This window comes from Marmota monax, unplaced genomic scaffold (assembly GCF_021218885.2).
Source record: "Marmota monax isolate L192 unplaced genomic scaffold, Marmota_monax_Labrador192_F-V1.1 WCK01_AAM20220418_F8-fsc00341, whole genome shotgun sequence".
NCBI classification, from domain to species: Eukaryota; Metazoa; Chordata; class Mammalia; order Rodentia; family Sciuridae; genus Marmota; species Marmota monax.
The window spans coordinates 492676-517336 of NW_026694916.1; the positions used below are offsets into that span (position 1 = coordinate 492676).

Sequence of the window (24661 nt, forward strand, 5' to 3'; positions counted from 1 at the left end):
TGGGCTCTGCCACCTGCCACCCTCTGCCAAGCAAGCACTTTCATGCCAGGGCTCTCCCACGCGCTCCTGGGAGGGACCCAAGGTGCCCTGGACGAAGACACGCAGACCCAGCCCAGCCCAGGATTCTAGTGGCAACAGCGCCCCCTAAGGACAAGGCAGAGCAGGGGAGGCTCTCCTCCCCAAGGTCAACTTCAAGGTCAGGGATGCTCTGCTAGGAAGGCGAGCAAAGGAAAAAAGCTCATCTCCTCTGCAAAGAAATCCAAGTGGTGGACAAGCCTATGAGAAGGGAAAAATAAATAAACTTCACCAGGAAGCAAAGGTGTTCCAAACAAAACAAGACACTATTTTTTTACCTATGGAATCACCCCCAAGGGTAATAACAGCTGCGGACGTTAACTTGGTATCACATGTCTAAAGGATAAGTTTGAAAGATGCCTCAGAGAACTTAGGAACAGGGATATCATTTTAAGGATGCCGTCTCTAGCTGCTGATCCTAGAGTAATCTATGCAGGTGTAAAAGATTTTATACAAAAGTGTACATTGCATCGTTCTTTATTATCGTGAAAACCTGGGGTAAACATATCCAAAACTGAATAGAAGACTGTGGTATTCCACAAAATGCAATATTAATCAGCCATTAAAATATAAACCTCAGGACTCAGGGTGCAGCTCAGAGGTAGAACACTTGCCTGGCATGCATGAGATTCTGGCTCCATCCCCAGCACGGCAAGAATAAAAAAATAAAAAAACACAGCTGGATGTGGTGGTGCATGCCTATAATCCTCAGGAGGCTGAGGCAGGAGGATCTTGAGTTCAAAACCAGTCTCAGCAACTTAGCGAGGCCCTAAGCAACTTAGCGAGAACTTGTCTCTAAATATAAAAAGGGGCAGAGGATGTGGCTCTGTAGTTAAGTGCCCCTCAGTTTAATTCCTAGTACCAACATAATAATAATAATAATAAATTAAAAGCACAAATAAATAAATTTTCTACAAATCTAAATACACACTTGGAAATAAACAAAAATGTTAACAATGTTTATTTGAGCTGCAGGTTTAAGAGAAATGTTCTGTTGTTTTTCTATATTTTCTAAATATACCACAACAAATATGTGTTCACGTTACTGATTGAATGATTGATTGATGGTGGTGCTGGGGATGGAACCCAGGGCCTTGGGCATGCTAGGCAAGTACTCTACCACTGAGCTACACCCCTAGCCCCATGAATATATATTATTTATATATTTTTATATATTATTTATACATATTATATATTATTAATATATATTATATATATTATTTATATCTATTATGTATATTATTTATATATATTTTTTTTTAACTGGAAATTAACCCAGGGGCACTTTACTGTCCCAGTCCTTTTTATTTTAATTTTGAGACAGGGGCTCACTAAGTTGCTAAAGGTGTTGCTAAATTGCTGAGGCTGGCCTCGAACTTGTGGTCCTCCCAAGGCACTGGGATTACAGGCATGCGCCACTGCACCCAGCCCCATGTAATAATTTTTATATATGTATAAAGGAAGCCAGGTGTGATGGGGAAGGTCTATAATCCCAGCGACTTGGGAGGTGAGGCTAAGGCAGGATGATGGCAAGTTCAAGGCCAGCCTGGGCAACTGAGTGAGACCTGTCTCAAAATTAGAAATTTAAAAAGAGCTGAGGATGCAGCTCAGTGGTACAGGCCCCTGGGTTCAATCCCAGTCTCTCTCTCTCTCTCTCTCTCTCTCTCTCTCACACACACACACACACACACACACACACACACACAGTAGAAAGGTGCATACAAGAAAGATTTAGACTTTTAAAAATATATATGTTAGGGATGTGCAATACTATCCCTTGGAGAACCCATGGAAAATCACCCACAATAGGTGATTCCCAAGCTGGGGGTTGCCCAGACTTTTATAGTCAAAACGCTTAACAGAATTATCCTTTTGCCATTCGAGAGCCCAGAGGTCATGGGAGTTGCAGCCAGGACCCTCTTGCCCAGTTTGCAGTTGGTGATGCTTCTCCATTCTACATGAATTTGGGTTTTTCTCTTAAAGGATTATTTAATTACGGCGGCTGGTTTGTGGTGCTGATCTTTCACATCACGGCATTCTGCGGGGAGAACATTAGAAGGCACTGTGGGGACAAGATGTCTGAAGACTTGCTGAGCTATGGGACTCTCCCTCCTGCCACCTCCAAAACATATTTCTGCATTAGGGTCCACAGGGCAGCCCCCCTGAAGAGCCAGTGGTGCTGTGGGCAGTTCCTAAGGTGTGTGGAGTGGGAAGCTCCAGGTGTCACCAAGCCCAGCTGCTACCTACTACGCAGCTGTGTGACCTGGGACAATCCAGAGACCCTCTCTAAACTTCCATTTCATTTCCCCCTAGAAAATGTGTGTGTGTGTGTGTGTGTGTGTGTGTGTGAGAGAGAGAGAGAGAGAGAGAGAGAGAGAGAGAGAGAGAGAGAGATGACGTCTGCCCTGACCACCTTGCTCACTCTAGAAATATCTAGCATATTCTACAGTCTGGAAAAGTTGGGGCACTGGGATGATCTTGGTCATGAATTCCCAGGTGCACCTTTTTAGCCCTGCCATGTGTGAACTTGGTGGCTTGGGTCATTCACGCATGCATGGCAGAGTTGCAAGCAGAGTAAAACAGGGCCACCCTGGCTCTTTCCCACCCCCTGCACAATCACGGCAAGTGGACAAGCTTCCTGACTTTCTGGTGTCGGCAGGTATTGCCTCCCTTGCCCCTGCCTACTCCCTCCTTAAAGCAAGAGCCACCTGTTGCCACCAGGTACAGTGTAGTGCATTGAATAGTGTCCCCCCACACACACCATCCCATAAAATGTGTTCACATCCTAAACCCAGGTAGCTGTGAATGTGACTTTGTTTGAAAATAAGGTCTTTGCAGGTGTAATTAAGTTAAGGATTTCAAGATCAGATTTAGGGTGGGCCCTAAATTCAAACACTTGTGTTCTTACAAGAGGACACCGTTCCCATCTCATTAAATCTACTATAAACTTTTTATTCATCCTGCCTTTTCAGAACCCTGGCCAAGGTGGAGCTAGAGAGAGATTTCAGGAGAAGACTGAAGGCAGAGATTGGAGTGACGTTTCCATGAACAAAGGAACACCAAGGAGTCACCAGACACTGTAAAAGACAAAGAGCCCTTGAGGGAATATGACACTAGAGAGACCTCAATTTCAGATTTCCGGCCTCCACAATTTAAGAGAATAAAAAAATCCTGTTTGTTTTTTTTTTTAAGCCACTGAGTTTGGGGTCATTTGTTGTAGCAGCCACAGGAAACTCATACTCACAGAGATCCCCAGTTCCAGCAAATTGTAAGGAATGTGGGCTCTGGAGCAAGAAGACTTGTGTTCAAATCCTGGCTCCTTCACTTCATGGATGGATAACTGAGAGCAAATTAATGATGATCTCTGTGCCTCAGAGTCCCCATGAACAAAAACAGAATTGATAATGGGACCCTTCTTCTAATACCGTTGTAAAAGTTAAATGAAATAGCAGATATTTAGAACAGTACCTAGCACAAAGTAAACCCTCACTGAACATCAGAAAGTTTTAATATTAATATTAACCAGGGTCAGCATGGCTTCCCCTGTTTGCTGTTCCCTGGGGCATCTGCTCATCAGTATTCCAGTTCTCTCCATAGCTATGTATGGCTTGGTTAGTTCTATATTTATCGAAAGCCTTTGAGCATCTATTAATCCTTCCTGCCAGCTGCGGTAGCACACACCAGCAAATGGGAGCCTGAGGCAGGAGGATCCCAAGTTTGAGGCCAGCCTGGGCAATTAACTTAGTGAAACCCTCAGTGACTTAGCAAGATTCTGTCTCCAAATTTAAAAAATAAAATAAAAAGGGCTAGAGATGCAGTTCAGTGATAAAGGAACCCTGGATTCAATCTGTAGTACGAAAAAAAAATCCTTCCGGTACTACTCCCCAGACCCAAATGCCACCTCTCCCTGGAGCCTGGTGGTCCAGCAAAAGCAGCCTCTGAACCCCAGGCTGCACCCCTACCCCAATTCCAGCCTGGGCCTCCCACAGGGGGCTGTGGCTCACTGCGCTGTTCCCATCTTATTAAATCCACTATAAACTTTTTATTCCTATTGCTTTGTCCACAGCACCTGCCCAGGCTGAGCTGGCCCTTGGTTCCCGGTGTTTGCCGAATGAGTAAGTTTATGACTCAGGTTGGGAAGCAGCACTTCCTTTTCGGGGCTCGGAATTCACATTACATGGGTTTCAAAGGTTGCCCCTTGTCTCTTGTGACAAATCCATTCTCACCTCCAGCACGTCCTTCCTGATTTTGTAGATGGGGAACATTTTTACATCCACCTCCACCCGTCTAGTCCCTTCAGACCCCTGCCCCAGCCCCTCCAGGACCGACACTCTCCCCTGCTCCATGTCACCCAAGGAGCTCCCCTCCCCCCACACCTTACTACAAACACTTTGAACTTCGCACCCACAAAACAGGCTGTGGGTTGTGACCCTCATGTTTATCCCTGGGACTTTCTGGAATTCTCTGATGGAGAATGGAGAATTCCAGGCTGTGTCCCCCTCCCCAGAGGCCCTAGGACAGCTTCACCAGAAACCCCATGCTCATCCCAAACCCAACAGGCTCAACTTTAGACACTTATTATCCACCATCAAGAGGCTCCTGCCCTCCCAGTCAACAGAACCATCCATCTGGGTGCCCCCACAGCCCTCTACCAGCGAAGCCTCCATTCCCTGGAGACTGGGTGGAGGCTCTCCTCTTCCTTCCAGGTGGCTCCTCTCTATGCCTCTCCACAGGCCTCTGATGCCTGTCTGCCCCATGGCAGGGACGTCCCCAGCCTGGCTCAGCCCACACGGGTTCCTCTGGTGTCTAAAGCCTCAGCCTGGCTCTTCTGTTCCCACCACCCACAGATGACCCAACACCACAGCGCTCGCCCCCACTGAACACTCGCTCTGCCTGGCACACGCCCCCTCCTCACCTCCCCGGGCCTCCCTAGGCCTTGGTCCCCCCACAGCCACCGAAATGATTTCCCCAGTGTCTCACTGAGGTCTTCTTCCCCCCAACTGTCTGCTTATCCAAAACCTCATCAGTTCTCACAGAGAGTAATCAGAAGGGGGGACAAAGTAGAAAGGAAAGAAAACTACCGACCCCCCCACTCCCACAGCGGTCCCTGGCCTGACATCTGAGCTGCTCCCTGAGGACCCAGAACACATGCCTAGGGGGAGGGAGCAGGGTGCAGAGGACCCACTGGCACAAACCCAGTGTGTGTGGCCCCCAGTAAGTCACTCACCCTCTCTGGGCCTGTCTCCTCCTTGTCCTGACTTCCCTCCACATCCATGTGAGAATCATCCCAGGAGCTGCCCCCTGGGAAGTGGTTCTGAAGAGAGCAGTGCCCTCTGCGAGGGGGGGCCCCTGGGTATGGATAGGCCCCTGAATCCCCCTCAGCAGCCCCCGTGCCTGGCCTCACCCTCCAGACGGCCCTTGGCACTTGCTGTAGACAGATGTTCTCCTGGCTCTTTGCACACCCATGGATTCACTCATGTCATCGTTTCAACCCAGTTTTAAGCACTGGGGGGACATGGGCTTTGGTGGGTTGGGGTTTCCCATGCATAGCTGGGTAAGAGCCTGGTTGGGCCCCTCATCATCCACCCACACATCACCTCCTCCCGCCCCTCAGATAACCTGGCCAGAGGGATGTCCTGTACCACGCTGGGCCAGGCCTGGGGAGGGACAGGAGGACCCTTCCTAAGAGAGACTCCCGCTTGCAGCTTCCTCCTCTTGGTATGTTAACTGAAAGTGAATGGACCTGGTATTAATGTTCTCTCATAATGTCCTTAAGTCTCCAAGGACCACCAGGTCCTTGCTCCTCTCTCCTCGGCTTATGGGGAGGGGGAGGTCTGTCAGGGCTTGTTAGCCTGAGGAGGCCCCTAAGGCCTTGGGACTTCCTGATGGCCGCCCCGCAGGGCTCTATATACCCCACCCCACATTCCGTAGCCCACTCCCTGGCCTTCACTCAGGCCCCCCTCTTCCACCTGGGACCTCACTTCTCCTCCTCTCAGCTTCCCAATTCCATGAGAGCTCTGCCCTCCCTTGAGGGAATCAGAAAGTATATCTTGAACAAGCAAAACCAGCTTATAACCAGTCACTTCCCAGACATGGCTGTGGCCGGGATCAACAAGGACCCTCCAAAGCCAGCCTCTAACCACTTCTAACAGCCCACCCACCATCTCTAATGGTCATTTCCACCTGTACCTGCAGCTCCTCTCAAGTCAAGTGAGGAAGTTGCCAGATGCGTCCCAACACCTTCCCTCCCTGCCAGGGCCAGGAGCTTCTGAGGTGCCTCTGGGAGGCTTGGAAACACCCAGGTTTCCAGGCAGGGCAGCCCCGAGGCTGAGGGCAGAGAGCACCGTGGATGTGAAGAAAGAGCCCCATCCTTTGGGGAAGGCCGGAGAGCAGCAGGGACGGCTCCCAGCCACACCCCAACTGGGGCTGCCTTAGCCATCAGCTCCAGGACCACAGGACGCACCCCCTCCTCTGCACCTACAGCCTCTGCAGGGCCTCTTTAGCACCCCAGAGGCAGGATGAGGACACAAGGTGGAAGGACAGAGGGAAGCCAACCACCTGTGGCTCTGCCGGAAGCCGGGGAGCACCAGGCTGGGTCTCACTCACCTGCTGTTACTGCTGTTGTTGAAAATGAAGTGCTGATGGGCGTCAAGAGCTGGAGAGCCAGCAGCAGGACCCAGGTCACCAGCATCTCCCGGGCTGTGCGCCCCTGGCTCCAGGATCTTCCCTCTCAGGAGAGGGGCCAAGAAATGAGAGCCTCCCAAGGAGGGAGCAGCTATAAAAAGGACCCTGGAGACCTTTGCCTTGGGGAAGGACAGCGCCTGACCCAGGGTGGGGGCAAGGTGATGACACGGGGTGGGTGACACACAGTGACTACAGGGAGTTGGCTAAAGGGCAGCCTCTCAACCTTCCTCCCCTCTAACTCCTGACGCACTGACTCCCCTGAGTCAGGGTCACTCCAGCCAGAGGAAGACAGTGTTACAGGGTGGGACAAGTCAAGAGGGAGGGACAGGAGGAAGGCAGGGGTGTGAGCCTGAGACAATGACAGAGGGGCGGGACCAAGAAATGCCAGGGAGGGGTGACTGAGGAGGGAGGGGTGTCCCAGGAGGGACACCCCGCAGGACAGGTGAAGGAGAATCTTGCCCAAGGAGCACCCCCTTGCTCTAGGCCTTCTCTCCCCACCACCCACCTCCAGCTGCCCCTTCAGAATTCCCAGTGCTTTCCCATCAGGTGGGGCGCCCATTCACACCTGAGGCTTTATGGCCTGACTCCACCCCTGGCCAGAATCAGAGGTGACGAAAGGCCATGGGCCAGCTTCTGCCTAGGGCAAAGGTCCATGGGGGCCTCTCCCAAACCCCCACCCAAAGGATTACGGGGATAGATTATTTCTGACCATCTCAGCTCCAGCCAAGCAGGACCAAGAGCCCATAATGGTGGCAACAGGAGGGTCTGAGCCAGCACAGACAGGCCCTGGTGGGAGGACATGTTTGCAAGAAGGGATCTGGGATGCTCAAGGTCTTTGGGGGCCCAACTTTATATTTCTGCAGAAAAGGCAGCAAGCCCAAACTGGACACCTCCCTGCCCCAGTCCTAGGGTCTAACTCCTTCCAAACCCCAGCCCTAAGCTTTGAGGTCACAGGTGACAAAATCCAAGAGACCCTCACCTGCTGCTAATGGAGAGACTCCCTGCCACCCAACCAATAGCTAACAAAATGGGTCCCCCCACCAAGCTTGAGGTAGTCATGGCCCTGAGGGCTGCCCACAGATCTTCCTTTCACCCTGGGAGACAGGGATGGATGCTTCCCTGACCCTCCTACACCTCATTAGGAAGTCCCTGTTCTCCAACCAGGTAGACACTGCTGGGGACAAGATGAGGCTGCAGGGGAGAAAGACACCGAATACCGAACAGTTTCTTTGATAATAAATGCTATATTGTGTTCACTTGGGGAACTGGAGATTCCACAACTCCCCATCCCCAAACTTGATCTTCCTGGCAAAGGAGGTCCGAGGGCTTCAGGCTCAGAGATCGCTGCAGGGATGGGGTAATCCGAAGGAGAGAGGGGAAGAAGAAGAAGCAGGAGCCATGGGAAGGAGGCCGTGAGGCTGAGGGGAGAGGGGAGGAGGCGGGTCAGGGAAACAAGGAGGAGGGGGCCTCACTTCCCCCCATCCTTGGGAGCTCTGGAAACTCAGGCTCCACCCCTGCCCACAGGGATCCAGGTGCCCTGGGGTGAGAGGAAGGGGTGGAGCCTCAGAATGGTGAGGCTAGGAGAGTGCCAGTTGGGGGACCCTCAGAAGCCAGGAGTATCTGTCTCTGTCTAGGAACAGGCAAGTAGGGAGGAGGTAGGATTTCGGGGGAGCGCTGGGATGGGGGAGGCAAGGATTCAGGGCTGAGAGTACCAGGGTGGGAGAGGGGAATTCAAAAACTGGGGGAGATATAGGGCTGGGGGAGGGGACTGGTTTAAGGAACTGGCTCAGTAAGGGAAAGACAAGAGGCGCAGAAGCGGTTATCTAGGAGAGTAAGAGACGGGTGGGCTGCCTATGGGTTCAGGGTGAGGGACCAGAATCATCTGGGATAGTAATTGGGTGCAAACAGAAAAATAGGGACCAAGGCTGGAGACCAGGGGAAGAACTTGGGGAAGGGGGACCTGAGGGAAGTGACCTAAACATGAGGGTTGACACAGGTGGATAGATTGGAACAAAACTGACCAAACACGTGGTTTTCACAGTAACAGTAGGAGGTATCAGGACAAGTGTGTTATATCCACTTTATAGGTGAGAAAACTGAGGTGAGAGAAAACACTGAGTCGCTCAAGGTCCCACAGCAGAAGAGCCTGGATGTGAACAGGGTCTCCAGGTGGATTTCAGCCCAGTTGGGAGGATGGGGATAAAGGGAACAGTCTCAATTTGCCCCAAGGACACCAGGCGCCTGAGGCCACCTCTGGAAATGGACGCAGTGTAGATGGTTCCCTCCTGCAGTCCTGGGCAGGGTGGAGGGGGTGGTGAAGAGGCCCCATGGGGCTCAGAGCGAGGATGAGGCCATCTCAGGTCTCTGAATGTGTACCTGCCACAGAGTATAGGGTGAGAGGGATTGAGAAGAGGGGACCACCTGCGTGGGCTGGCCAGATGGCCAGTGGCTGGGGGAAATCTGGCACTGGAGCTGGGAGAGGTCCTTAGCGTCCTCCCTCTGCCCCCTCACCTTCGTGCTGGTGTCCACATTATCCAAGGCCACGTGGAAGCTTTCATCGTTGACTAGGGAGAGAAAAGAGAGGAGGAGAGGGGAGAGAAAAGGAGTGAGACTGGACGTGGAGGAAACTCCATGTCCAAAGGCAGGACCCCAAGTGGCTGGCTGCTCTGCCTGGGGATGGCCTGCGCAGGAACAGGATCTTTCTCAGGAGGGGTGACACAAACTCCCTGGCACGACATACAAAACTGTCCCATCCTGCCCAGGCCACAGTGATGCCCAGGGAAATCCTACCATCTTCTCAAGAAAGACTCACCTATTCTGTCGTCCTCGAAGCCAATGTTGGAAAAAGTCCCCACGGTGTCTTCATCCCAGATCTCAAACCATTGCCTGTCCTCGTCCCAGGACCTAGGTGAGGGCGCCAAGCGGTCAGGCAAGCCGGGGTCCCTGGGCCCCTCTGGCCACCCCCACCGCGGCCCTAGAGCACTCACTGTCCTCGGAGCTGGCGGTCCTTTCCCCGGGAGCGCACCAACCAGACGCTCAGCAGCCCCAGCAGCAGCAGCAGCACCCCGGCGCCCCCCGCCAGGCCCCCGACCAGCGCCCTCCAGTGGATGGCCATCTCGCAGCGCGACCCCGAGAACCAATGAGTGTCAGTGGAGAAACATCTGGGGAAAGGTCACAGATCTCAACACAGGTCACAAGCGGGGCCTCAGGGGCGGGGCTCCACCCTAAGGCGAGTGGGCAGGGCCTGGGGCGGGGCGCGGGCCTGGAGGGCGTGTCCCTGAACGAGGGGCGGGGCTTCCAGCGAGGGCAGGGCCTCACCTGCACACGGGACCGCTCCTCTCCAGAAGACATTGGCCCTGTCCACAGTCGATGGCACCGTCCACGCCGGGCGTACAGTTGGTGACGCAACGGAGCCGGTTCTGCTCCACCAGGGGGAAGTAGAATTCCTCATAGCCCTTGGCAGCCGCTCTGCTACAGATGGCTGTGGGAGGGGGCGGGGTGTAGAGACCAGGGTCTCATTCATTCCTCTCAGGGCCTGGTTGTGGGGACCGAAACGCATGGGGAGGACTCTTCGGAGCGCGGGTGTTGGGATTAGAAGCGGGAAAGGCAGCCTCCCGCTCCCCACCTTCTCACCTTGCCTTGCGGGAGCTCAGGTGTAAGCTACTGACTGGAGCCCAGAAGGGCAGGACGGGTCCTCATCTCTTGCCTCCCCAAAAGTTCTCCCCCTGCTCCCCCAGGGGAACTTCAATGGACAAGTGTCCCTTGTGGGAAGGATCATGGCCGCCTGAAGCCGCTCAGCCCTTTGCCCCCTCCTCACCTTTCGGGGTCAGCTCTGTCCTGATGTCCTCATTCACTTTGACGGAGTTAGGCTTAAAGCACAGGGCTGGGGAAACAGGTTCAGATGAAATGGGGCTGGCAGGGATGGGGAGGGCTGAGAGGGCTCTCTCCATACTCCCCAGATGTGGAGGGGCACCTAGGGAAGGCTGCTGCTGCCTCCCTCCTCCCCCCTGAATAATCAGACACCCAACCATCCTAGAAGCACTGAGCATACCTACCAGGGGGTCTCTTCCTAGCACCCCAGTCCTGAGCCCTCCTGAGCCCACCCTTGTCCCAGTTGGGTGTAGACTTGTACCCCTGCCAGAGGAACCACGGGATGGCCCCTGAACCCTAAGAGCCCCCTGGACTGAGCTGGAGCAAGCTGGGATGACCGCTCTGACCCCTCCCTCCAGCCTCCGCTCACTCTGGTTATGCTGGCAGCTGTCCCCATCCTGAATGACACTTTGGAGCTTCTCCTTCAGGACAGTCTTCACCTTCTCATACTGGCTCTCCAACTGCAGGCTGAAGGACAGCTCCAGTAGGACCAGATAATCCACCACAATGCTGCCACTCCTGAGGGGGCCAGGAACCTTAGAGGGTGCCCAGGCTTGGGGCACACAGGTCCTGGGAGGGGCTCCTCCAGAACCAACCACAGTGCATGCAAAAGGGTTAGAGGTCCTGAGGTGAAAAGCCATCCATGCTTTTCTTTTACCCACACATGCTTTTCAAAAGGGGCTGCCAGCATCCCTGATAATGGGAGTTTTCTTTGCATGACATCAAGCTGTCACCAAACCACCAAAGCTGTTTCTCCGGGGCTCTCTGTCTTCCCCATCCGTCTCTCTCATGCTGACTGACTCAAGCAGAGCCAGTGCCAGGCAGAGGACAAGACAACAGTCCTGACACTTCCCTGCCTGTCCCTGTATACTTCCTCCACCCCTCTCTTTATGAAAGCAAATGCTTCAAGAAGCAAGGGATAGATGCCCCAGCCCTTCTTCATGCCCCTGTCCCCTCCTAAGGCTGCTTCCACATCCCCAGCAGGGTCTCCTACCTCAAGGAGAGGATTTTCACAGCCCTGAACCCCTGCACGCCTTTGTAAATCTTCATCATCTGAAATGTCAAGAATCCCTGGGCTCACGTCTGAACCTGTGGACCTGAGGGCGCCCACTGCAGAGGAGGACCCTTTACTTCCCCTCCCTTTGCCCCTCACCTGATCCTGGAAGGTCTTATTGAAATCTCTGTAGGCCTTGGAAGTGTTATCATTGAGGTCCGGAGAAAATTCCTGGTCAACAGACACCTCCATGCCCACTTCGGCTTCCACTGTGCCTGCATACAGCACACTCCGCTCTGGTCACTACCCCATCTGTCATCACCACCCACCATCCACACCCCCACCCCCAGGCTCCCAGCTCTGCCTGCTTCCTCGTCTCTGAGGACTGACTGAATGGCAGTAGGGAGAAAAGAAGAAATTCTGGGACAAGTTGTCTGGAGGTAAGGGAAAGTGGTCCAGAAGCACGGCAGCCAGACTGCAGTCCCTCCTGGGGTAGGCAGAGTAATGACCCCCAAAGTTGTCCTGCCCTGGTCCCCAGAAAAGGCCATAGTATAAAATTAAATTACAGATGGACACAGTGGTGCACACCAATAGCTTGGGAGGCTGAGGCAGGAGGATCTCGAGTTAAAAGCCAGCCTCAGCAACTTAGCAAGGTCCTAAGCAACTCAGTGAGACTCTGTCTCTAAATAAAATATTAAAAAGGGCTGAGGATGTGGCTCAGTACTTAAGTGCCCCTGGGTTCAATCCCTGATACTAAAAAAAAAAAAATTACAGATCATTTTTGTGTATGATATTGGGGAGTGAACTTGGGACACTGAGCCACACCCCCAGCCCTTTTTATTTTTGATTTTGAGACAGGGACTTGCTAAATTGCCCAGCCTGGTCTTGAACTTGCAAGCCTCCTGTTTCAGACCCTCAAGTACCTGGGATTGCAGACGTGAGCCACTGCACCCCATTAGATTACAGATAATCCGTGTTAAAAATGAAGATAAAATTCCACTGTTTATCAGTTCACCTCCATATGGGAAAATTAACCTGGCCCAATCAGGTGGGTCCCATATGATCACAAGGGTCATTAACAGTGGAAGAAGGAGTCAGAGGAGGTCAGAATCAATCAGAGGAAGACAACTATGGAAGAAAGACACAGAGGACCCAGGTGGTTTTGCCGGGGGGACCTTGACACGAGGAATGTAGGAAGCTCTAGACACCAAAAGTAGCAAGGAATTGGATTCTTCCCCAGATCCGCTGGAGAAAAACACAGCCCTGGTGACACCAGTCAGAACCACATCTGACATCTAATTCACAGAAGTGTGAAATGATCACTTGTGTTGTTTCAGCTGATAGTTTTAGGGTCATTTGTTATATAGGAAAGAAGACAGCACCAAGCAGCTCCAACCAGGAGGGGTTGGTAAGGGAGTAGGACATGGCATGAGACAGCACAGGGCATGGGAGAGAAGCCAAGGACGGGAGGACTGGAAAGATGGTACATGGCTAGCTCAGGTCCCCCAGAGGCACCCGCAGGAGGAAGCGGAGAGCATGCAGCTTTAGCAACTCACCTAGCTCCAACTGTTCCGCCGGAAACTCACAGAGAGGGCCATAAAAGGTGGTGGGGCAGAGGCACTTAAGGCCGTCCCATTTACCCCCATTCTGGCACCCGATATCCTTGTGCTGACAGCGATCCCCAGAGAAGCCGGGGCGACAAGAGCACTGGCCCTGTTCCCAGGTGCCACCATTGTCACAGTTACCTGGAAAGCCCAGAGAAAAGTTGAAGTTCCAAAAGGACCTGCTCTTGGGGACATAGGAATTTGGCAGGAGGAGGAAGGAAAGAGAGGAGGAAGAGAGAAGGTCCAACCTGGGGTTGTTCTTGACACTGTAGTCATCTGAGTAGTGGTCAGTGTTGTTCCTGGGGACGTCAGGGTGGTGGGAGTCTTTATGGTGGCCACTGGTGTCTCTGGGCTTCTGGTGGTGGGTGGAGTGGGATGTGTCAACTTGCTGGAAGTCGTGACCGTTGGAGGGCTACTGTTTGGCTTTGTGGTCGGTGGGAGATTAGTGGAGCCAGGCATATGTGGGGTGGTGACAGAGTCGGAGCTAGGTGGGGTCTCACTGGAGGGCATTTGGGTGCTCATTAAATCTGTGCTCATGGGTACAGTTGTAGGGCCGGAAGAACTAGGAGCATCAGTTGTAATGTTGGTGGGCTCAGATTCTGGAGTCATGGAAGTAGAAGCATCCGGTTGTGTTGGAAACATGGTTCTTATACTGGTAGAACTGGGAAGGGTAACCATTTCAGTAGAAGAGGGAAGGACCCAGAATGGCGTGGTGGGAGAAGAGGTAACATCAGTGGTGGGATCAATTTCTATACATGGAAGAGTGGGAGAGGTGGGGACTATTGTAATGGTGATAGTTTCTGGGCAGGGTGTGGAGGAAGGAAGAGAAATAAAAGAAAAGGGGGTTATTTCTGTGAGAGTTGTGGTCAGCGAGGAAATGGTTGGAGAAGTTCTGGTAGTTGCAAAAGAGGACAGAGAAGAGGTGGTGGTGGAAGAGCCGACTTGTTCTGTATTGGAGATAGGTGGGGAGGTGGGGCCAGTGTTGGTGGTAGTGGGGAGCATGGAACTGCTGGTGGGAGAAGAGAGAGGAGAGGACAGTCTTACTGTGGGTGTAGAAGAGATCAAGGTCCCAAAGGACGTCATTATTGCATTGGTGGAAGTGCTCTCCCTAGTGAAGTCTTCTGTGCTGGACTCACGGGAGGTAGTGAGTGAGGTTACCACTGGAGGGGTGGAGACAGAGGTTTTAAGAGTGGACAAGTCATTATGTGTCATAGAGACATGTGACGTTGACATGAGAGTACTCGGGTGTGGTGATAGAGTGAAGGTAGGAAGAGAAGAGAGGGAAGAATCTGTACTTACAGGAGAAAAAGTACTATGTACAGGAAAAAAGGAGGACCCTCCATCAGAGGTAAATATAGCAGAGGAGGACATTGGCAGTGAGGTGTCAGATGTCACCTGAATACCTGTATCAAGAGAACTTCCCCAGGTGCTCTCAGAACTTGCCAGGGTAGTTTGCATACTGGGGGTGATGTGGATTGTACTAACGAGTGGTGTGGAGTCCATGTCCTGGACAGTGGGAGACCAGGCGATGGTCCTAGTGTGGGTTGTGGACACACCGGAATCAGTGCGGGGGGAGAAGTTGCCTGTCACTGTGCTCAGTGGACTGGTGTCACCCACAGTTGAGGGACTGATAGAAGGGGGCGTGTTGGATGCAGGAGTGTTGGAGGGCATGCCTGGATGAAAAGAAGACCAGGGGGTAGAAGTGGATGTCCCTGTGCTCTCTGAGGTCCTAGGAGGTGAGGAGATGGCAGCTGTGGATATGCTATGAGCGGGGTAACCACTTGAAGTGGTGAAGCTGTGTGTGCCATCAGAGGTGGTCATGGTAGCCACAGGCACCTCCGTTGAGGGAGCAGTCTTGGAGATGTCTAAGGTGGACACAGAGGCCCAGGTGGGAGTGAGGGAAGCAGCACTGGTCTGTGTGTGTGTCATGGTGGAAGGAGAGGTGACAACAGATGTGGAATGTGTGACACCACTAGAGGGAGAACTGGCTGAGGACATCTCTGATGTCCCTGTAGACATGGCTTCTGTCATAGATACTGTGGTGAGCAAGGTCAATAATGTGGTGTTAAGGGTGGTAGTAGTAGTGACAGGGTCTGTGCTTGGGACAGAGGTAGGAGACAGGATCGTACTTGTGGGGGACATGAACATGTTGCTGGTCATGGCAGGAGAGGTGCTGGCTGCCAAGGATGGGGAGGTTGCAGATGTGGCTGGAGTCCCTGTGGCCAGGGAACCTGTTGGGGAGCTTCCAGGACTCATGGTGGCCCTGGGAGTAGTGGTCAGGGTGGTGCTAGTCAGTGGTGTTGTACGGGTGTTCTGGACAATAGGGGACGAGCCAATGGTGTTGGTGAGGGTTGCTGGATTGCTGGAGGCTGTGTAGGTGGAGGTCATGTCTGTCATCGTGGTCAACGGCCCAGTGTTGTCTGTAGATGAGGTGGCATTGGTTGTTAGTGTGACTGAAGGGAGGCCTGGACTGGAGGAAGGTGTGAGTCTGGGTGTGGACATCTCTGTGCTCTCTGAGGTCCTAGGGGGTGTGGAGGTGGCAGTTGGGGATGTGCTATGTGTGGGGTAGACGTTGGAAGTGGTGAAGCTGTGTGTGCCATGAGAGGTGGTCATGGTGGCCACAGTCACCTTCATAGTGGGAGCAGTCTTGGAGGTGTCTGAGGTGGACATAGAGGGCAAAGTGGGTGTGAACAAAGCAGTACTGGTCTGTGTGAGTGTCATGGTGGAAGGAGAGGTGACAACAGATGCGGAATGTGTGACACTACTAGAGGGAGAACTGGCTGAGGACATCTCTGATGTCCCTGTAGACCTGGCATCTGTCGTAGGTACTGTGGTGACCAAGGTGGATAATAGGGTGTTATGCGTGTTAGCAGTAGTGACTGAGTCTGTGCTTGGGACAGGGGCAGAAGACAGGATCGTACTACTCGTGGGGGACGTGATCTCGTGGCTGGTCATGGCAGGAGAGGTGCTGGCTGCCAAGGATGGGGAGGATGCAGATGTGGCTGGAGTCCCTGTGGCCAGGGAACCTGTTGGGGAGCTTCCAGGACTCATGGTGGCCCTGGGAGTGGCGGTCAGGGTGGTGCTAGTCAGTGGTGTTGTCTCCGTGTTCTGGACAGTGGGGGACGAGCCAATGGTGTTGGTGAGGGTTGCTGGATTGCTGGAAGCTGTAGAGATGGAGGTCATCTCTATCGTCGTGGTCAACGTAGATGAGGTGGCATTGGTTGTCACTGTGACCGTAGGGAGGCCTGGACTGGAGGAAGGTGTGAGCCTGGGTGTGGATGTCTCTGTGCTATCTGAGGTCCTAGGGGGTGAGGAGTTGGCAGTTGGGGATGTACTATGAGTTGGGTAGATGTTGGAAGTGGTGACACTGTGTGTGCCATGAGAGGTGGTCATAGTGGCCACAGTCACTTGCATTGTGGGAACAGTCTTGGAGGTTTCTGAGGTGGACACAGAGGGCCAGGTGGGAGTGAGAGAAGGGGTACTGGTCTGTGTGTGTGTCATGGTGGAAGGAGAGGTGACATCAGATGTGGAATGTGTGACACCACTAGAGAGAGAACTAGCTGAGGACAACTCTGATGATCCCGTAGGTATGGCATCTGTCGTAGTTACTGTGGTGATCAAGGTGGATAATTGGGTGTTATGGGTGGTAGCAGTAGTGATTGTGTCTGTGCTTGGGACAGGGGTAGAAGACAGGATTGTACTACTGGTGGGGGACATGATCTCGTTGCTGGTCAATGCAGGAGAAGTGTTGGAAGTGGCCACAGTGAGTGTATGTGTGAGGGGGACTGAAGGAGTGATCAGGGGAGTAGCAGTGACTTCTGTCATGTGAGATCCTGTGGGAACGTGTGTGGTAGGAGCCAGTGTGGATTCTGCAGGGGACGAGGCCCTGGGGGTGGTGAAGTGGTCCTGAGTTGTTCTGGTCACTGGTGCAATGGTGGGAGGTGGTCCTGGAGATGAGGTTGGTGTGAATGTGGCGTCAGTGGGGGGTGTCGGGGTGGATGTGGCTGTCGTGTGAAGTGAATGGGGGGTGGTTGGAGCTGAGGAGACACTGCCAGTGTGTGTGGTGCTGGCGCTGCTGGCTGCCAAGGATGGGGAGGTTGCCGATGTGGCTGGAGTCCCTGTGGCCAGGGAACCTGTTGGGGAGCTTCCAGGACTCATGGTCACCCTAGGAGTGGCGGTCAAGATGATGCTAGTCAGTGGTGTTTTTTGGGTGTTCTGGACAGTGAGGGACGAGCCAGTGGTGTTGGTGAGGGTTGCTGGATTGCTGGAGGCTGTGTAGGTGGAGGTCATGTCTGTCATCGTGGTCAACGGCCCAGTGTTGTCCGTAGATGAGGTGGCATTGGTTGTCACTGTGAATGAAGGGAGGCCTAGACTAGAGGAATGTGTGAGTCTGGGTGTGGATGTCTCTGTGGTACCCAAGGTGCTGGGTGGGGAGGAGAGGGCAGTTGGGGATGTGCTATGTGTGGGGTAGACGTTGGAAGTGGTGAAGCTGTGTGTGCCATGAGAGGTGGTCATGGTGGCCACAGTCACCTGCATTGAGGGAGCAGTCTTGGAGGTGTCTAAGGTGGACACAGAGGCCCAGGTGGGAGTGAGGGAAGCAGCACTGGTCTGTGTGTGTGTCATGGTGGAAGGAGAGGTGACAACAGATGTGGAATGTGTGACACCACTAGAGGGAGAACTGGCTGAGGACATCTCTGATGTCCCTGTAGACATGGCTTCTGTCATAGATACTGTGGTGAGCAAGGTCAATAATGTGGTGTTAAGGGTGGTAGTAGTAGTGACAGGGTCTGTGCTTGGGACAGAGGTAGGAGACAGGATCGTACTTGTGGGGGACATGAACACGTTGCTGGTCATGGCAGGAGAGGTGCTGGCTGCCAAGGATGGGGAGGTTGCAGATGTGGCTGGAGTCCCTGTGGCCAGGGAACCTGTTGGGGAGCCTCCAGGACTCATGGTGGCCCTGGGAGTGGCGGTCAGGGTGGTGCTAGTCAGTGGTGTTGTCTCCATGCTCTGGACAGTGGGGGACGAGCCAATGGTGTTGGTGAGGGTTGCTGGATTGCTGGAGGCTGTGTAGGTGGAGGTCATGTCTGTCATCGTGGTCAACGGCCCAGTGTTGTCTGTAGATGAGGTGGCATTGGTTGTCACTGTGAATGAAGGGAGGCCTGGACTGGAGGAAGGTGTGAGTCTGGGTGTGAACATCTCTGTGCTCTCTGAGGTCCTAGGGGGTGTGGAGGTGGCAGCTGGGGATGTGCTATGTGTGGGGTAGACGTTGGAAGTGGTGAAACTATGTGTGCCATGAGAGGTGGTCATGGTGGCCACAGTCACCTTCATAGTGGGAGCAGTCTTGGAGGTGTCTGAGGTGGACATAGAGGGCAAAGTGGGTGTGAACAAAGCAGTACTGGTCTGTGTGAGTGTCATGGTGGAAGGAGAGGTGACAACAGATGCGGAATGTGTGACACTACTAGAGGGAGAATTGGCTGAGGACATCTCTGATGTCCCTGTAGACCTGGCATCTGTCGTAGGTACTGTGGTGACCAAGGTGGATAATAGGGTGTTATGCGTGTTAGCAGTAGTGACTGAGTCTGTGCTTGGGACAGGGGCAGAAGACAGGATCGTACTACTCGTGGGGGACGTGATCTCGTTGCTGGTCATGGCAGGAGAGGTGCTGGCTGCCAAGGATGGGGAGGATGCAGATGTGGCTGGAGTCCCTGTGGCCAGGGAACCTGTTGGGGAGCTTCCAGGACTCATGGTGACCCTGGGAGTGGCGGTTAAGGTGGTGCTAGTCAGTGGTGTTGTCTCCGTGTTCTGGACAGTGGGAGACGAGCCAATGGTGTTGGTGAGGGTTGCTGGATTACTGGAGGCTGTGGAGGTGAAGGCCATGTCTGTCAGCCTGGATGTGGATGTCTCTGTGCTATCTGAGGTCCTAGGGGGTGAGGTGGTGGCAGTTGGGGATGTGCTATGAGTGGGGTAGACATTGGAAATAGTGAAGCTAGGTGTGCCGTGAGAGGTGGTCATGGTGGCCACAGTCACCTTCATATTGGGAGCAGTCTTGGAGGTGTCTGAGGTGGACATAGAGGGCAAAGTGGGTGTGAACAAAGCAGTACTGGTCTGTGTGAGTGTCACAGTGGTAGGAGAGGTGACATCAGATGTGGAATGTGTGACACCACTAGAGGGAGAATTGGCTGAGAACATCTCTGATGTCCCTGTAGACCTGGCATCTGTCGTAGGTACTGTGGTGACCAAGGTAGATGATGAGATGTTATGGGTGGTAGCAGTAGTGACTGGGTCTGTGCTTGGGACAGGGGTAGGAGACAGGATCATACTACTCGTGGGGGACATGATCTCGTTGCTGGTCAATGCAGGAGAAGTGTTGGAAGTGGCCACAGTGAGTGTATTTGTGGGGGGGACTGAAGGAGTGATCAGGGGAGTAGCAGTGACTTCTGTCATGTGAGATCCTGTGGGAACGTGTGTGGTAGGAGCCAGTGTGGATTCTGCAGGGGACGAGGCCCTGGGGGTGGTGAAGGGGTCCTGAGTTGTTCTGGTCACTGGTGCAGTGGTGGGAGGTGGTCCTGGAGATGAGGTTGGTGTGAATGTGGCGTCAGTGGGGGGTGTCGGGGTGGATGTGGCTGTCGTGTGAAGTGAATGGGGGGTGGTTGGAGCTGAGGAGACACTGCCAGTGTGTGTGGTGCTGGCGCTGCTGGCTGCCAAGGATGGGGAGGTTGCCGATGTGGCTGGAGTCCCTGTGGCCAGGGAACCTGTTGGGGAGCTTCCAGGACTCATGGTCGCCCTGGGAGTGGCGGTCAAGATGATGCTAGTCAGTGGTGTTTTTTGGGTGTTCTGGACAGTGGGGGACGAGCCAGTGGTGTTGGTGAGGGTTGCTGGATTGCTGGAGGCTGTGTAGGTGGAGGTCATGTCTGTCATCGTGGTCAACGGCCCAGTGTTGTCCGTAGATGAGGTGGCATTGGTTGTCACTGTGAATGAAGGGAGGCCTAGACTAGAGGAATGTGTGAGTCTGGGTGTGGATGTCTCTGTGGTACCCGAGGTGCTGGGAAGGGAGGAGAGGGCAGTTGGGGATGTGCTATGTGTGGGGTAGACGTTGGAAGTGGTGAAGCTGTGTGTGCCATGAGAGGTGGTCATGGTGGCCACAGTCACCTTCATAGTGGGAGCAGTCTTGGAGGTGTCTGAGGTGGACATAGAGGGCAAAGTGGGTGTGAACAAAGCAGTACTGGTCTGTGTGAGTGTCATGGTGGAAGGAGAGGTGACAACAGATGCGGAATGTGTGACACTACTAGAGGGAGAATTGGCTGAGGACATCTCTGATGTCCCTGTAGACCTGGCATCTGTCTTAGGTACTGTGGTGACCAAGGTGGATAATAGGGTGTTATGCGTGTTAGCAGTAGTGACTGAGTCTGTGCTTGGGACAGGGGCAGAAGACAGGATCGTACTACTCGTGGGGGACGTGATCTCGTTGCTGGTCATGGCAGGAGAGGTGCTGGCTGCCAAGGATGGGGAGGATGCAGATGTGGCTGGAGTCCCTGTGGCCAGGGAACCTGTTGGGGAGCTTCCAGGACTCATGGTGGCCCTGGGAGTGGCGGTCAGGGTGGTGCTAGTCAGTTGTGTTGTCTGCGTGCTCTGGACAGTGGGGGACGAACCAAGGGTCTTGGTGATGGTTGCTGGATTGCTGGAAGCTGTAGAGGTGGAGGTCATGTCTGTCATCGTGGTCAATGGACCAGTGTTATCTGTAGATGAGGTGGCATTGGTTGTCACTGTGACCGTAGGGAGGCCTGGACTGGAGGAAGGTGTGAGTCTGGGTGTGGAGGCCTCTGTGCTCTCTGAGGTCCTAGGGAGTGAGGAGATGGCAGTTGGGGATGTGCTATGAGTGGGGTAGACATTGGAAGTGGTGATGCTGTGTGTGCCATGAGAGGTGGTCATGGTGGCCACAGTCACCTTCATTGTGAGATAAGTCTTGGAGGTTTCTGAGGTGGACACAGAGAACCAGGTGGGAGTGAGGGAAGCAGCACTGCTGGTCTGTGTGTGTGTCATGGTGGAAGGAGAGGTGACATCAGATGTGGAATGTGTGACACCACTAGAGGGAGAACTGGCTGAGGATATCTCTGATGTCCACGTGGCAGTGGTGGTTGGGAGTGTGGTGACCAAGGGAGATGATGGGATGGTGTGCGTGGTGGCAGCAGTGACTGGGTGTGTGCCTGGGAATTGGGCAGAAGACTGGATTGTACTTGTGGGGGACATGACCACGTTGCTGGTCATGGCAGGAGAGGTGCTGGCTGCCAAGGATGGGGAGGGGGCAGGTGTGGCTGGAGTCCCTGTGGCCAGGGAACCTGTTGGGGAGCTTCCAGGACTCATGAGATTAGTGGTCACGCTGGGAGTGGCGATCAGGATGGTTCTGGCCCGTGGTGTTTCTGTGTTCTGGATGGTGGGGGACAAGGAAATGAAACGGCTCTGGGTTGCTGTTTGGGTTGAAATGAGTCCTGTCCCCACAGAGAACAAGCCTGTTGTGATCTCACTTGAGTGACTGCTAGATGTCGGTGTTGTGGTGGAGAAACCTCTACTTGTTGAAGCTGCTGTTACTGTTCTGGAAGTTTCCATGGTACCTGAGGTGGTGGGAGCTGAGGTGATGCCAGTTGTGGACATGGTGGACCTAGTGGGGTTGGTAGTAGGGTTTGTGGAAGATGGAAGCGTGCTTTTTGGTATTGTTAAGGTTTCTGAGGCCATTGGTGGAGCAGTGTTGGGTTTCAAGGTAAGGACTGTACCGGCCAGCGTGACAGTTGACATCCCTGGGGAGGAGGATATCGTTTTTGTGGTGAGAGTCTCTCTGGGAGTGTCAGCGATGGGAGTGTGTGTGGTTTTCCTGGACGTCATTATCATTGTTGGTTTGTCTGGATGAGTGTGTGTTTGCACAGAGGCCGAAGCAACAGGTGTTGTTAATCTGTGGGTGGCACCGGCTGAATGTGTGGTGGCAGTTTTTGTTTCAAATGTGCTGCTGGTGTTAGGAAATGGTGTTGTGACCAAGCTACCCCTGGTGGTGGGTGATGAGGTGTTACCAGTGACTATTGTTAGGAAGGTTTTTTGGGGCATTAGAGAAGGGACAGTAGCAGTCAGAGAAGTCATTCCTGGGGTTGGAAACTTGGTTGCATGGACACCTGATGGGGTCAGGGTAGTCCATCCTGTGGTCCCCTTTGTAGAGGAGGTCACAGAGTCCCTGGTGGTATCTGAGGTTGAAGAAGAGAAGAAGGGTATGGCCATTATCATGGAGGTGTCCCCCATAGTGGTAGAGGTGGGGGAAGAGGTCATGGCTGAGGTCACCTTCTGGGTAGTGGTGACAGGGTAAGTACTGGTGATGGTTGTCACTGGCTTCTGTGTCACGGGAGTGGTAGTGTATGAACCAGTGAGGGGCACTGTGATCATGGTCACACAGGTGGTGGTGGGGTAGGTGGCGGTAAAGACAAGGGTCCTGGGATTTATACACTCAGTGGTAGACTTGTAGACAAAGACTGTAGGGGGCGTGGTTTCAACCCTGATGGCGAACGTGGCCCCAGAGGTGGTGGAGGGGTTGGCATTGACTGGGGATTTGGGCCCTATTTCAGAACCAGGTTTGAGGTGAATGGACGTGGGAGGCCTAGGTGTCTTTCCTCTGTGGCCAGGCGTGGGAGGAGCTGTGTGGGGAGCACCCAGGGGCCCCCATGCTGCACCCCTGGAGCGCGGGGCAGGGTGGGCTGCAGCAGAGGTGGATGTGGCCGTGGAGAAAGCCCCTGTGTTGGCGGTAGAGGAACAGAAGCCATGAGTGAATCTGTAGGTCATTTGTCCTCGTCACACCACATAAGTTAGTCACTCTCTCAGCTTCCTGACACATATCCCAGCTCCTTCCCTGTCAGGGGCAGTTTGGAGCTGGGGGCTTTGGGGTCCTGAAGCCCACCATCTAGAGGTCTGCCCCCGCACAGCAGAGGACACCCTCAGCCCCTTGCCAGGCGGTGCTGAGCACCCCAGTTCACTCCTCCTCCCTCCTCCACACCCCGGGGCCCTTCCCTTCCCCTCCTTCTTCCCCTTGTCCATCTGCTGCCCGGAGTCCTCCAGCCCCTCCTCCCCCACACCAGGGCTGACTCCCTTCCAGAGAAGGAGAGACAACTTTCAAGGCTGTGCTGGGCGAGGGGGCATGTCACAGAAATCAGAAGTCAGGGATCAGAGAGGGAGATGTGCAAAGAGGACCCCCAAGGGGGAAAAGAGATTGCAGCTCAGACTGTGCTGAGACTGAGGAACTGATACGTCAAGGAGCACAGAAAAGGAACAAACTCCCCAAAAAAGAGGAAACAGGAGCCGTCGGACAGGAGTTCTGAAGACCTAAGTCCTTGCAGTTAATTTTTTTTAAATGGACATTTTCTTACAGCCAGTTCTGTTCCAGCCACTGGGTTAACTAGTGCACCCCCTTGTTCTTTAGAGATCACCAACCCATTTTATACATGGTAACACTGAGGATCAGCGGTCGGCTGGGCTGGGGGCGAGGGGTCGGGGAGACAGGCAGGAAGTATCCCCCTCCTGCCACTCAGCCGCAGTCCTTCTCAGATGGGGACCCATGGTGCTTCCTCCTAAGGGCTGGGTGTCACTTCTCAGGCTGGTTGGGGATGTCAGGGAGGTGGGGTGGAGGAATCATGAGGAAAGCAAGCCTGGGCCTCTTACAGCCAGAATGTGGCCTTGAAAAGGAATGAGAGGCACAAACCTGGGTGGCCTAGGGTGGGTGGTCTCAGAGCCACCCTCTGGGTGAAACAAAGGGGACTTTATCGACCCCAGCCCTGGTGACAACAGCTATGACCTGGCTGGGATAGGGACATGAGGGGCAGAACTGGGGAGAGAAGTAGGGAAACCAAAGGCAGAAAGCCCAAGAGAGGGAAAGAGGAGCCAGGGACAGAGAATGGCTAGGACTGCAGAGGGTGCCGTCCCGGAGGTCCAGGGTGGGAGGAAGACCAAGGCTGGGGTAGACAGCAGCAGTGGGCATGAAGGGGACCAAGTCAGAGGAACACTGTCCCTGGAAGGTTCTAGAAGGTGCACTCCCACCCTCCAAATGCTGATACGAGAGTGCCCAGTCCTACAGCCTACTCAGCCGCTGGTCAAGAGCACAGCAGCTCAGCCGCCCTCCTGTGCACCCGGGGGGGACCACAGCGACCCCTCCTCGGCCCTCCAGTGTGAGCCTCAGAGCCACCCCCACTGAGCCCCGGAACAGCAGCTCCCTTCCTGCTCGCCGTCCCTCTCACCTGTGGCCCCTGAGGAGGCCCTGAGCATCCAGAGGAGGCCGAGGAGCCCGAGCAGCAGCATGGACGGGTGGGCAGAGGAGCCTGGGAGCAGAGCAGGTGCCAGGACTGGGGTGGCAGCAGGGACACAGCCAGGGCCTGCACAGCAGAGCCCGGCCCGCGGCTGCAACTGAAAG

General features: G+C 54.0%; 1 protein-coding gene across 1 annotated transcript; it reads right to left on the reverse strand.

Moving 5' to 3' along the window:
* Nucleotides 1-7989: 7989 nt before the first annotated feature.
* Nucleotides 7990-23043, reverse strand: Muc3a (mucin 3A, cell surface associated). Its single transcript, XM_046427169.2, has 11 exons — nt 13476-23043; nt 13180-13368; nt 11783-11898; nt 11624-11682; nt 11000-11148; nt 10577-10642; nt 10078-10240; nt 9747-9920; nt 9572-9663; nt 9271-9323; nt 7990-9135 (listed from the first exon to the last, which is right to left on the reverse strand). The coding sequence occupies exons 1-11, from the start codon at nt 23041-23043 to the stop codon at nt 9094-9096; spliced, it is 10671 nt and encodes a 3556-aa protein (XP_046283125.2). The 3' UTR covers nt 7990-9093.
* Between the last annotated feature and the right edge of the window lie 1618 nt (nt 23044-24661).